General features: G+C 34.3%; 1 protein-coding gene across 1 annotated transcript in view; it reads right to left on the bottom strand.

The window, feature by feature from the left end:
• WDR17 (WD repeat domain 17) overlaps nucleotides 1–12,896 on the bottom strand; it is a 37,550-nt gene that overhangs the window by 4,714 nt on the left and 19,940 nt on the right. The window contains exons 12-25 of the mRNA XM_042870591.1: nucleotides 11,779–11,943; nucleotides 11,293–11,495; nucleotides 11,061–11,210; nucleotides 10,843–10,973; nucleotides 9,088–9,213; nucleotides 7,717–7,872; nucleotides 7,385–7,449; nucleotides 6,848–6,980; nucleotides 5,773–5,855; nucleotides 4,871–4,970; nucleotides 3,000–3,139; nucleotides 1,165–1,185; nucleotides 822–933; nucleotides 41–182 (exon numbers count right to left, since the gene is read on the bottom strand). Coding sequence (XP_042726525.1) covers nucleotides 41–182; nucleotides 822–933; nucleotides 1,165–1,185; nucleotides 3,000–3,139; nucleotides 4,871–4,970; nucleotides 5,773–5,855; nucleotides 6,848–6,980; nucleotides 7,385–7,449; nucleotides 7,717–7,872; nucleotides 9,088–9,213; nucleotides 10,843–10,973; nucleotides 11,061–11,210; nucleotides 11,293–11,495; nucleotides 11,779–11,943 — 1,727 coding nt within the window. The remainder of the gene's footprint in view (nucleotides 1–40; nucleotides 183–821; nucleotides 934–1,164; nucleotides 1,186–2,999; nucleotides 3,140–4,870; nucleotides 4,971–5,772; nucleotides 5,856–6,847; nucleotides 6,981–7,384; nucleotides 7,450–7,716; nucleotides 7,873–9,087; nucleotides 9,214–10,842; nucleotides 10,974–11,060; nucleotides 11,211–11,292; nucleotides 11,496–11,778; nucleotides 11,944–12,896) is intronic.

Here is a 12,896-nt window from a genome sequence, read left to right as displayed (position 1 = left end):
CAAATTAATTATGCTTTAAAAAGTTTCTTTATTCAAGTACCTTTCACATACTGAATGCCAATAGGGAGAGCTTTTTCTGGTTCATTGCTTAGCAGATAGTACTTTATAGTTTCAAATATATCACCGAGTGCCTCAGTTGTTTCTGCCAATCGCATACACTCTTCTACATCAGGAAGATTACACTAGAAAACAATGATTTTGCTGAAGAATTATTATAATATTTAAAGAATTATCTAAGATGCACAAGAATACATAACATTAAGATCAATTTCTCTCTGAAAAGATGTTTGAAAGATGCCTCCATACACCAGGCATAAAGAAAGCCATTTAGACCAGAGAACAGAAGAGGTAGTTCTCTAACTTGAATTGAACACAATTAACATTTGTTTGCGTTGTTAATGATTGCGAACTTGCTACTACTGCTTAATAGATGTTGAACATTAAGGAAGTTAGTGGAGCAGACTCTATCACTTCCGAAAAGAGGGGAGGGAGGATTTAAGGAAGTTACAGATCTAAGAAGTAAAACAAACCCGGGGTAGTAGATAAAGGTGCCCTACCAAGATCTGGTTAGGCTACACAAGTAAGGAGGCGGCTATGAACCCTACAGACAAGTAATTCTGATGATCATAAGCTACTTGTGGAAGTAACTTGTGCCATGGAAACAGTGCACAAAATAGAAAGCAAGATTAAGTATACAAAAGACTGTTAGTGACAAAAATCTTACAATTTTTATTAGGCCGTGGTCTTAAATATTCTGAAATTAAGAAAGAAATCAACACACAAGCTCTGCTAGCATTCAGATGAATTCTTTTTCAACGTACCTTTTCATGTAGGTCATTTCTTTCAGCTGTGCATCCAGGATAAAAAGCACAAAGTTTTATCAACTGCAGCTTATTATCAGGAATCATCATAAGAAGATCAGCTGCTAAGTCCCTGGATAAGCAAGACAACATACAGTTACTCTTAATTGTTTGTAGACAGAATGTGAAAGAGTTTTCCACTGACTACTTTACAGAAGAAAACAAACAATACAGCTACTTTCAGATGAGACAGAAGCAACAAAGCAACTACATGAGTCTATTGTCTATTTTTGGTGCAATAAACAATGCAATAAACAATAAACAAAATTACACACTTCTCTCTTTCTAGAAACAAGCAATATACCTGTATCCAAGTGATGGAAAGCTAAAAGGAAGACATTGAAACAATAATGAACAAATCTTGAACAAATTTTTGTTTTATATTCCCACTTTGAATACAGAAGAAATTTTGAATAGGAAATAACTAAATAACAACAGCATATCCCAGAATCAGGTAAGCCTACTTGAATAACAGAAGAAATCTTTCCAGTGCCTTTTGACAACCTAAAAAACCTAATGCCAAAAGATCTTTGGAAGATGTGTTATACAATTACTATGAAATAGCCATTTTTCCAAGATACAAAAAGACTTTGAGAATATAGCATATTTCACAAATTTCCAAGATCTCAGAGGGCAGTGAGGTACTGGAAAGGTTGCTGGGAGAAGCTGTGGATGCCCCATCCCTGGTGGCATTCAAGACTGGGTTCAATGGGGCCCTGGGCAGTTAGACCTAGTGGGTGGCAAACCTGCTTTTGGCAGGGTGACTGGAAAAAATAATCACTTTGATAAGCAATAATTATTGTATTTTTAAAATTGACTAGAAACTGCTCAGCTGAAAACTAAAATCAAATGTTCATTAAAAAATTCAAAGAAACACTCAAAATGGCCTCAGTATTTCAAGTAACGTATTACTTGCCTTCTGAAGAAAGTTCATTTTAACTGTACTTAGATGCTAAACAAATAAAATAAAATTAAAATGGTGTTCATAAACTCTCATTTACTCTGAACAGCTGCATGTTTTTCCTGTGGCCGCAGATTGGGAGGGGGCATTCATATTTAGTTTTGACTTTTTTTGTTTGGATTTCATATTTTCAAGCATTTCTAGAAAAAACATTCAATCAGAAATTGATTTCATTAGTTATCAACCTTTTGATATTCCTTGAGGTCTGTACAATGTTTCTCTGAAACAAAATGTTTCCAGCTGGTGGATATTCTTAAAAACAAGAACTGGTGCAAAGAAGTGAGCCTTTCAAATAAGCTCAGAGGCTCTCAAGCTCCATCTTACCCATGCATGATCACATGCATACAGAAAACCAAAGGATACTACTCTATGCTGTCAGTATCTGTACTACAAAATATGAAGAGACTCAAGAATTTCTATCTTTTTATTTGCCTGAGCAAATTTTAAGTTTAGAAACAAAACTGAGGCCCAATCACATCTGTTTAAATACGTGGTCTATTGAATGTAAATTCTGCAATAACTGTACAGCTGCCAGATATATCTTAGCAACATTTTATTGGTAAAGAACAAACAGACCAAAAACATATCTTTCCAAGTAAAGCCACTACAAGTAAGAAGAAAAAAAAAATCTAGCAGAGAAATGAAATTTCCCTGTATGTAACAAATAACCGACTCCTCCAGCTTAAACATTAATCTCATTTTCAAATCTTGTCAGCTGCCCTGGATATCCAGTATCAGTATAAAGTAGTTCCTCAATCTCTTGTGATTTTAAGTTGTCAAACAAGAACTTAGAATCACTTTGCAGATCCTGCTTAAATTTCAGTGTCTTTTGACTTTGTCATTCAATACTAGCCTCACTCTATCCAAAGCAATCACTTTTACTCAGTACAGACTAGGACTTATTATGCTAATTAGTGCCCAAATAGATATCTAGCTTTTTCAGTGTTATTTATATTGTAAATGACAATGACTCTTCTCTCACTTGAAGTCCACACGATCTATTGTGAGGTTAAAGTAGAATGTTTGCGTTCTCTGCACTTCATAGGCGCAATTTCGATTCAAGCAGAAATTTATCTACTCACAGTGGCCTGGTGTATGTAAGCCTCAGTATGAGACAGACCATTATTTTTTCAGGGGAGGGGAATAAACAAATCTTCTTTGGAGTAAAAAATACTTACCATGTTGTTACTGTCATACATTTTCTTGCTAGTAATTCTAGGGCATAATGTGTTGCTTGTGCTGCTCTTTCTCCTAAGACAGTACCCACACTGATTGCCAACTCCAGCTCATTTCCACGAATTAGGTTTGCCATTGCAAGCTTGCTCAATGAAAAAATTGTATAATTAAAGGACACAATCATTTTTGAAGATTCACCATGTTCAGTACATGACATTCATTTACAAGACTGCTTTTTTACAAAAAGGAATTTTAAAAAATGCATTAAATAAACTTTCCACATAAAATTTAGGCCTCTTGAATGCGTAGTAATTACATACCATGTTTTAATCAGTTTTCAAATAATCTAATAGATTTCCTTTTGCAGATACTTCCTTCATTTGAACAAAGAGATTAAACTTCATACATAAAGGAATCACTATCATGATAGCTAAGTTCTAGGTAAGGACAGTAGTATTTGGAATAAATATTTCACCACCCTTCTTGCTGAAATGGATCTCCAAAAAAAAAAAAAAAAACCCACAAAAAACAAAAAAAAAAACAGTAATGTCTCTCCTGTACATATCCTCTGGGTAACTGGAGTTGCTGATAGGAATAGTAGAACGTTAAACAGCAAGACTATACAAAACTTCAAGTGTATAATTTGAAATACAGACATTAACTGACAACTTGGTCTTCAGAGAAAGTAGGATTTTACTCATTTGAAGGAACAGCAAAGTTAGAACATGTTTGATCAGAAGCAAAAAAGACCAAAGAGCAAGGAAAAGAGGTAATTTAAAAAATTATAAGAAAACGAAAATCTTACAAGTTGCCATTTTTTTGGCCAAGGTTTTTTTTTTTTTCCTATTGACTTTGTTTATATCAAATTTGGTGGAGATCACATTCTTCATAGTACAATGAAGTTCCAATTCTGAATAGGTATTTTGGGTCACAAAAACAGTAAACAATAATGCTGTGAATATGTATATATGCAAGACATCTAGGTACAGTGTATTACAGAATCACAGAATGGCCAGGGTTGGAAGGGATCTCAAAGATCATATATACTGCCTTTACTCAAATTCAATTAAACAATATATTACGAGGGCTGCTTTGAAAGCAATGTCATTTATTTTATTACATTGTCCCATGATGTCAGAGGCAGATGTCAGTGATACAGCAGTGTAAGTTTAACATTCACGCCAATATCCCATAAAACATTTTTGTTGTGTATCAGATGGCAGCAGAGGTAATCTGACAAAATGGCATTTGACATGGAATTGCACGTGAAGCAAAGATTGCAGTTTAATTCCTCTATGTGGAAAAAAAAAAAAAAAAGCACCTACTGACTTTCTTTGACGCTTGCTGCATGTTTATGGAAACCAAACAGCAGATATTAGCACAGCGAAGAGCTGTGGGGGGCTTATCAGCAGTAGCAACAACAGGTCACCTCCACTAGTTCAGACTGTTACAAGCACGGCATGCTGGCTCTTGTTCATCACTGGAGAAAATGCATAACTAATGGTAACAACAAATAGTGTTCTGTAGCTGACAATTTGTTCTATCAAACAGTGTTATTGTGCTCTCTGTATCTGTTGTTGTTTCCATGGAAATAAACAGGAAGCACTACTTTAGAAGAAACCTTTGTGTTTATGAGAGAAATCCAGATCAGGATTTTGCCACTACCTTCAATATTGTAAAAATCAAGCCTGCGTATAAAGAAACACAAAGGCAAAAACAAGTTTAACTAGTAGCATTTAGAATGCAGCACGCACATTTGGAAAAACAAAATACAAACCAGATCATTAATACGTGGTGATATAAAAAGTCAATGTTGGCTTTCTGCAAATAAAGAGTTAAAAAGAAAAAATGGAAAGGAGAAATGAGAAGTTACCTCTATGTTTTCAACAGCCAGATGGCAACACGCGGCAAGCACTGCATGGCCATCTTGGAAATACCACTCTGCCAGTTCCTCACTGACCTTCTGAAGAAGCCTGCAGTTAACAACATATGAATTCAGCAAAATAACGTTAAGGTTAGAGTTGTTTAGCTTTAAATTTAAATACAAGTTTGCTTATGTATCCTGAAATTTCTACATCTAAATTACAAATAATGACACTCTAGTCAAAAAAGCTACTGGTTTGAACTGAATCCATCTATGCTAGCTAATGCACATTCAAGTGGATTGGTTTCACAAAATCAACACCAGTACAGCAATGCCTCAGACTAAGAAAAATACAGTACATGGACATTACTCCTGTACTTGTGAACACTGCGTTAAGTTTCTCTCCAATTGCTCAAAACCTATGAAGGTACATGAAGTAACCACACAGTCTCCAAGCTCCTTTTGTTAGCAAACATACAGCTTGATAATGTCACAGAGACTTTTGAGCATTGTTCTGAACAAGGAAGGAAAAGTGGCTTCTGAGGAAAAACAACAAAGCTTTCAGGGGAAGATGTATAAAATATGTGGTCTCCCAGATACTACTTCATAATAAAACTTACTCTACATTTTCCAAAAACTCTAATGAAATAAAGCTAAACGTTTAAGGACATATTTAAGTGTAAAAGAATGTTCCTTGCAATAGCAGTATATGTATAATAAAAAAAATAGCCAGAAAGGGGCAATACAGGGGAGATTACACAGTACAGCATCCGTTGGAGGACAATTGGCTCCATGAAATAAACACTAGAAGATGTAGTATTTTGTTGTCAAATTTTGCATTGCTGGTTCCAAATTAAACTACTAAGATTTATTCCACTTGATGATTTTAATTATAAACTACAACAACTTACGCATTATAATCATTTGTATTGTTTAAATCAGAATTGGAAGATCCACTCATTGTGGAGAACGGTGTATTTCCTTCACAAGCTGCCTGCAAGAGCATAAAGAGACAGATTCATGAAAATGTGAATTATAACCAATCACGTGATTTTCAATAAGAATAAATCTGAGCTCTCTAAAAATTCTTCTAAAGTCCAACTATAGCAAAAGTGTTTAAATCAACAAGCCTATTCATAGTAAAGTTTTAGCCTGGTTTTATTCAGCTACACAAGGAAGTCTACAGAAGCAAGAGATCTCTTCTATGAGTTTGTAGACAATTTTTTCAGGTTTTGAATCACCTTCAAATGGATAGTGAGGGCTGCTAGCTTGGCCGCTAGGAACAAATGGCTGTGACTGGAAGATGAAATCCAAGGACATAATTTAGTAGGCATACCAGCAAATCCAGAAAAGCCAAAGCAGCATAAGCAAAGCCTTTTTTGTTTCTTTAAAACCTGACAGTTCAAGAAGCTGAATTAAGCAGGCAAAAATTACTCAGAAAATAAAGGAACAAGGATAAATGGAAATGAATTACCAGTCTTGCATGTTTTGCATACCCTTTAACTTGCATTTACAAGGTGATTATACTGTTTTATTGTATTAATTTAAAAGGTTACCTGAATACAAGTGCTGATTTCCTATGTTAATTACTACTACAGCTGAAAAATTTCACCCTAAGATTCTGGAGGAAGAAGTATAACTACGGCTTTGATGGAAAAATATGAAAAACTAAGAAATTTAAAATAACAGATTGATAAGAGTCAGGTTATATATATATATTTTTTACTTTAACCTCGCACTAATCATCAGTTTTTATTATAGCTGCCCCTTTGCAATTTAGAAGAATCAGGCTTAAAATCAGTGAGATGCATTTTTTATGACCTTAGTAAAAAAGCGGCCAATAGAGCACGAAAGTAAAAAGCAGGGTTTCGTTAGTTAGCAATTTTATAATGTGAACAGAGCTAGTCTTTTAAATATGCTCGTCGTCTTCAGAGTCAGAAATGAATAGCTAAATGCTATTACATACACTGGTATATGTAGTAATACCTGTGCAACAAGTAGAGCCTCTTTCAGCTGTCCTCTTGAACTGAAGAAAGCAACTAGTTTCTTCACGTCTCCAGTAGCTATACAGTATGGGATGGCATCATCACTTTCTTCCTGAATTAACTGATCAGCTCTCCTAATTAAAGAAATGAATAAATAAACAAGAAAGATCTAGGTATAAAATTGACCACTACACTTCATGGTATAGGTGTTAGATGAAGTTACAGAAAGTTCACCAAAACCCATCTGCATTTACAAATCTCAGAAGATGCAAGCTTTAAGGATACTGCATTCTACCAGACAAAGATTTGAGTTGAACTTGTAGTTTATGCTTAACTTTTTAACTCTATATCCACAGTCACATTTGTGTTGAAGTTTCTGACAGTTTCAGGCCAAAGCTTACTGAAAGAAATGTAACATTGCTAGAGTGCTGTAAAAGAAGCAATTAATACTAATACAAGTATTTCATCTTAGTACTTGTTGTTTGTGTTACTTTAAATACAGAAGCTACAACACAGCACTTCATTTTCATCACTTTACCTTTGCATTAACTTCCTCCAATATTGCATCGATACACCAGGTGCAACTGAGAGAGCTTTATCCCACTAGAAGAAAGCAGCAATATGTTTTTCCTGATGATTGTACGTCGGGAAAGTGCTGTATCTTTAATTATTTTTTATATTTCTTCCATTACAATAAGTTTGTCAAAATGTTAAAAGTGTAATGAGCTACAGATTGGTCTTTGTATGTTAAAAACAATTTAACTGGAGCAAGATCGCTTTTCAAGATTTATTTTGCCTTTTGTTGCTATACCAGATGGTTTTCATAATCTTCTGTATTTAATTCTTTTCAGTAATTTTCTGATATTTTACCTCTCCGAGCTCTACCATCAGTTCACAATACCGCTGAACTTGTCCTAATCTTAAATGTATTTCTGCAGCTTCCTTAAGCGTTTCCTTCTTACTTGGTGCACCAATACCGCCTCCAAACTTGGACATTTTTACTGCTGTCAGTTCATGCGCTTCAGACTGATTACAGAAATGAAGGAAAAAAAGAAATAATTCAGTTAGTTTGCAATGAAGAAAACAAGTTTTGTTAAGAATGCATTATAGTCAAACATTACAATGGAATACAAAAGCGATAGTTTAAGAAAAACTCTTCTCAGAATAGCATAGACTTTCCTTGTTATGTCCTTCAATCTTTTACATATTTTGGTTCATTCTCAACCATTCTCTCATACGTAATATCACCTCACCTAAACGTCCATTACAAGCATCTCTCTATTTTGAATCTAAAACGTTCCTAGAAGTCATAGTTATTATTCTTCTACTGATTTCCAAATAAAGAAAGAATAAAGACAGTGGGTTTAATGTTCTGTCACACCCGTATGGCCAGTAAATAACTGATATTTCTAACAACTGCAATTTCTATTCTGGTTTAAGAGGTAAGAGCAAATTCCTCCGCTATCTTACTTTGTTACAATGTAATTGCTATAATCACAGTTAACATCTGCAATAAAAAATTTCTATCACCACAGCCTTAAGATACATAAGGCTACTCCTTAATAAGAGTCTTCTGACTTACACAAAAAAGACAGCATGCAATAGCAAACAGCACATAATACTCAGTGGGTATTTAGTCCTTTAAGGTGGCAGTTAAGCATGACCTCATTCACACAACTAAATCACTTTCCTCTATTTCCAACTCAGTTGTTAGAACATGGGATTGTTTAGTTTCCCTGACAAGTCCCTGAAACAACCACATATCTTCATATTCTGTACAAATTGTACATTTGATTGCATATTCATATATAAATAATTCCTGGTACTGGAATTTTGCATTCGTATCTGAATCAGTCTAAAGCTATGCATTTCCATTAACGACAGGTTCTTGCTTTTCCACTCCTTCCAGACAGCCTATTTCTGCTGCCTCTTCCCTATTTTTCACACATAAATATCCCTGTCCCTCATATGGACACATATAAACTTTGGGTCTATATTACAACATAACTTTACTGAGTATAAGATATAACTTAGAATTTTAATATAGTATTTATCAAATCACTACAGACTCACCTAGAAGCCCCTGTTCTAACAGATCAGTATTGCATAGAGAACTAACGTTGCACAATAATTTTCACACATGAAGTTGTGATCCCTTTATAAAACATCACACGCTATTTTAAGAGTGAAATAATAAACAGATTATTAACAATTTTCACATAACATTTATGTTTCACTTACCATTCTAAATCTAACAAGATGTTTGACATGCATAATTCCTTTGCAGTAATTTTGTGGAAGCAGACTATCATCCTGTCCTTTTATTATAGCAACTAAAGTCCACAAATTTTTGCTGCCTCCTGGAGGCTAAAATTGTTATGGATGAAAAAGAAAGTTGTATTACAATAATATTCAAGAGAAACGAAACTTGCTGAGACCTTGAAAAATGCTTGCCAATCAATTCCAAGGAATAAAATTCCAGACTGTTTTAAAATTAAGAAGTTCACTATGAAAACAACATTCAAGATAATAAAACCCCTTCATTTCTGAAGACAGAAGATACCATAAGATTCATGAATTTAAGTATTTGCTTATGTGTAGTCACAGCTGAAGGCCCATCATCTTCCTCTTTTCTTTCCTAATGGATACTAGCTATGTTGTAATTAGCGCAGGCATAAAACAGTATCTGCTGGGCTGCAACGGATATCCAAGAAGTTGTTTACTATCTTTTGGGGAAGAAATGCATGAGCCAGGTAAACAAAAAACAAGCCCAAGTTCAACGCAAAATCCAGTTGTCTGCATTAAGGAAGAGACACGACTGGTGCATCAGTACACAAGTTCTTACAGGTTACAGTGATATTTTTTGACTTTTTTTTCCTAAAATTTTAAGCATTTGCACTGGTCCAGTATTGCAATATTTGTCTCTGTAAAAGGACGATGATGGCTTTATATTGAATTAATACTTGAAGGGAATAAGTAATTAGAAATGCTTACAGAAAAAAAAAAAATCATTAAGCCTTTGACCTGAAAGAACTTTTATAAGAATAAAAAAAATGACATGTTTAGAAGCCTTGTTATTTTTGAGCTGGTAAAAACCAGAAGAATCTACTCACAGTAGTTTAAGCAGGTGCTGGACTTAAAAACCACTGAACAGCTGATGAGAAAAAGCTATTCTCTGAAAACTTTAGTATTCTGTAGTATAAAATTCTAGTATTCTAGAATTAACATAAGACATCAAAATATAGCATTTTCATCAAACAAGGAATTGTATAAGAACATTTTAAAGGAACAGTCAGGAAATACCAGGATTTGCAACTGCGGAAGAGTGTTTCAGCATCATATCCTAAAATTTAGCCAGAAATCAAAGCATACACATATTTTGCATGAAGTTGGTCTTTGTAGATCAGCATATTCATTTAAAGAACATCAGTGTCTCATACAAACTGTAATCCTAAGACATTTTTGGCCTTTTTCTACCTCGATTTCAGCTCCCATGCAGGTTAAGTGCTCACAGAGATTCAACAGTTGGTAATTTTAACTCAACTGCACCAAAAAGCTACAGTGATTTATAGGAAATTCTACTCTGCAACAAAGTCAACAGATGGACACCCAAGCAAAAGTGGCTCGCATCTACAGCTGCTTTGGCAGATTAAAATTCAGTGTAGTTTGATATAAAATGTATTTTCATTTGCTTCAACAGAGAAGTCTAATTCATATTCTTATGAAAAATTAAGCTGTTCCATCTATTTCCCTCTAAGAAAGCTTGGTCTTCACAAATTCAGTCACACATTCTCGCACGCAGAATTATTAAGAGAAAGATTTGATTTCTGCTTGTTTTTTGAGTTCCCTTCAAGAAAGAGAGAAAAGAACACTAGAAGAAAAAAGTTTTTGTTTTGGAGGTTGACTTTAGAGGAGAAAGCAGCACAAACTGCCAACAGTATGTTGTCTAACATCCTTAAGGTGTCGCAATGATCCTTAAGTTTATAGAATACTTACAGAAAAACATTCTGAAAACCACCTTAGTTTTTCTTCTCGAGGATTTCCTACCATCTTTTCCACTTCTTGCTTAATATCTCTGGAAACTTTACCACACAGCAAAGGAGGAGCACCAGATTCTACAGCACGATCTAATACACATAAAGATTCATAAATTATATATGCATACATAATTTTAAGTACAGTAACGTGTATAACATTCAAAACAATTTACTTACCTATATTACCAATAACCTCATCCCAACATCTATCTGCTAAGATATTTATTGGTAGAGGATTTATAAGCGGTGTCAGTGACCAAAGTCTCACAGTAGAGTCACGAGAGCAAGATGCCATAGTAAATGGTCGACTAGGATGACATGTTAATCCTAGCAGAGATAGAATTTAAAAGTGCGGTCAAGTACTTAAAATTCATTTTAATACAGAAATAAAATATATTTTGAGTAATACCATATACATCTGCTCCATGATCATAAACAGTGTCCAAGCACGTTCCATCTCTTGTGTCCCAGATTTGAATTGAATAGTCCCAACTGCCAGATATCAGAAGGTATGGAATTTCAGGATTCCACATCAGTCCTCGTACCGGAGCTCTATGTCCACTAAGAATATTTATACAAGCATCCTGTGTGTAATCCCATATTCGAACAGTACTGGAACAGGATACAAAAGACGTATGGTCATTAAATCATCTACTGAAATGACACTTACTTCAGCAACATTCTAAGCTTCAGAATATTTACTTATAATTACTTTTGTGAAGATTTTACAAAAGAGGCTGGAGTTAATGCCCAGCATTCTGAATCTGACCTACAGAGAGGTCTGACTGACTGTATTATTCCCAGAGCTTCTTAAAGTGCCAGTGGCAGCAAGAGCACAGAGCTCAAGTCATTTTGACAGCCCTTTGTGATCTTCTAACAGTTCAGAAATACACACCCATCATCAGAGCCACTGCAGAGGATGCCTTCTCTCAAAGGAGACCATCGTACATGAAACACCTTTGCAGTATGTCCAGTAAAAACTTTCAGTGGCTGATCAGAGCTAGTTGCCAAGTAATAAACACGAACATTTTTATCCTCACAACCAGTAGCTATCATGTCTCTACAAAATAAAAATTGTAAATCATTAGTCACTGGAATCATAAGTATTTATGATTTTGGAGTTTAAAAATAAATATGATGCATATTTTGCAATTCACTTTTAAAAATAACTTATTTTTGTTTGCCTTTTGTCTTTTTATAATGCCGTTACTAATAACCTCATGAAATAGATGAAATCAGAAAAAAAAGGGTGAAGAACAGTGTTTGTACAGGAGTCTAAATCAAACACTTCTGAATATAGTGAGTATACCGTATTCAGAACTCAAAATAGAATTATTACTAGATTGAATTACTGCTGCTTAATGATTTAATGAAGTAGAAAAAAGAATGTGAACGGAATCTATAGATTGTGAGAGTTCATATCTATTTCAAAACCCAAGTTTCAAAATTAAAAACATAAAAAGTAGAAGAGAGTGGAACAAGTATTCAAGGAGGATAAGGCCTACAACAGAGCCCTTTCTTGTCCCTTCTTGCAGATTTCTTACACGCTATTAGAACAAACTGCACATTGGGAAACTCACCAAGAAACAATCTGATAAAATTCAGGGGAGAAGCAAAGAACAGCCTTACTACAGCATTATTTTAAAAACCACTCATGAGAACTCCAACATTAATTAGAACTCGAGTATTTGCTAAGAATTCTTTAGTTATTTTAAAGGTCTTACACCAATTTATTCTGTTTTTCAAATAATACTTTGTTTGTCACTAGGGTAAATGCTGCCATACTTTTTTTTTTTTTTTAAATCAATGCTTATTATCAGTTCATAATATTGCACGATGTACAAACATTTAAAATTTTAATGGAAGAGTTTCTTCATGTTCTGCTTCGATTCATCTTTGCTTTCAAATTGAATATGTAAATCATTAATTTAAGACCTCTAATTGATACAAGGCTCTTATTCAGCTATATTATTTATAGTCATAGAATAATTATCAGCTACTCTTCAAAGCGTA

The sequence above is a fragment of the Lagopus leucura genome, unplaced genomic scaffold, assembly GCF_019238085.1.
Source record: "Lagopus leucura isolate 7727_CA_CO unplaced genomic scaffold, USGS_WTPT01 Super-Scaffold_100004, whole genome shotgun sequence".
NCBI classification, from domain to species: domain Eukaryota; kingdom Metazoa; phylum Chordata; class Aves; order Galliformes; family Phasianidae; genus Lagopus; species Lagopus leucura.
This window is presented reverse-complemented; position numbering and strand designations above follow the sequence as displayed.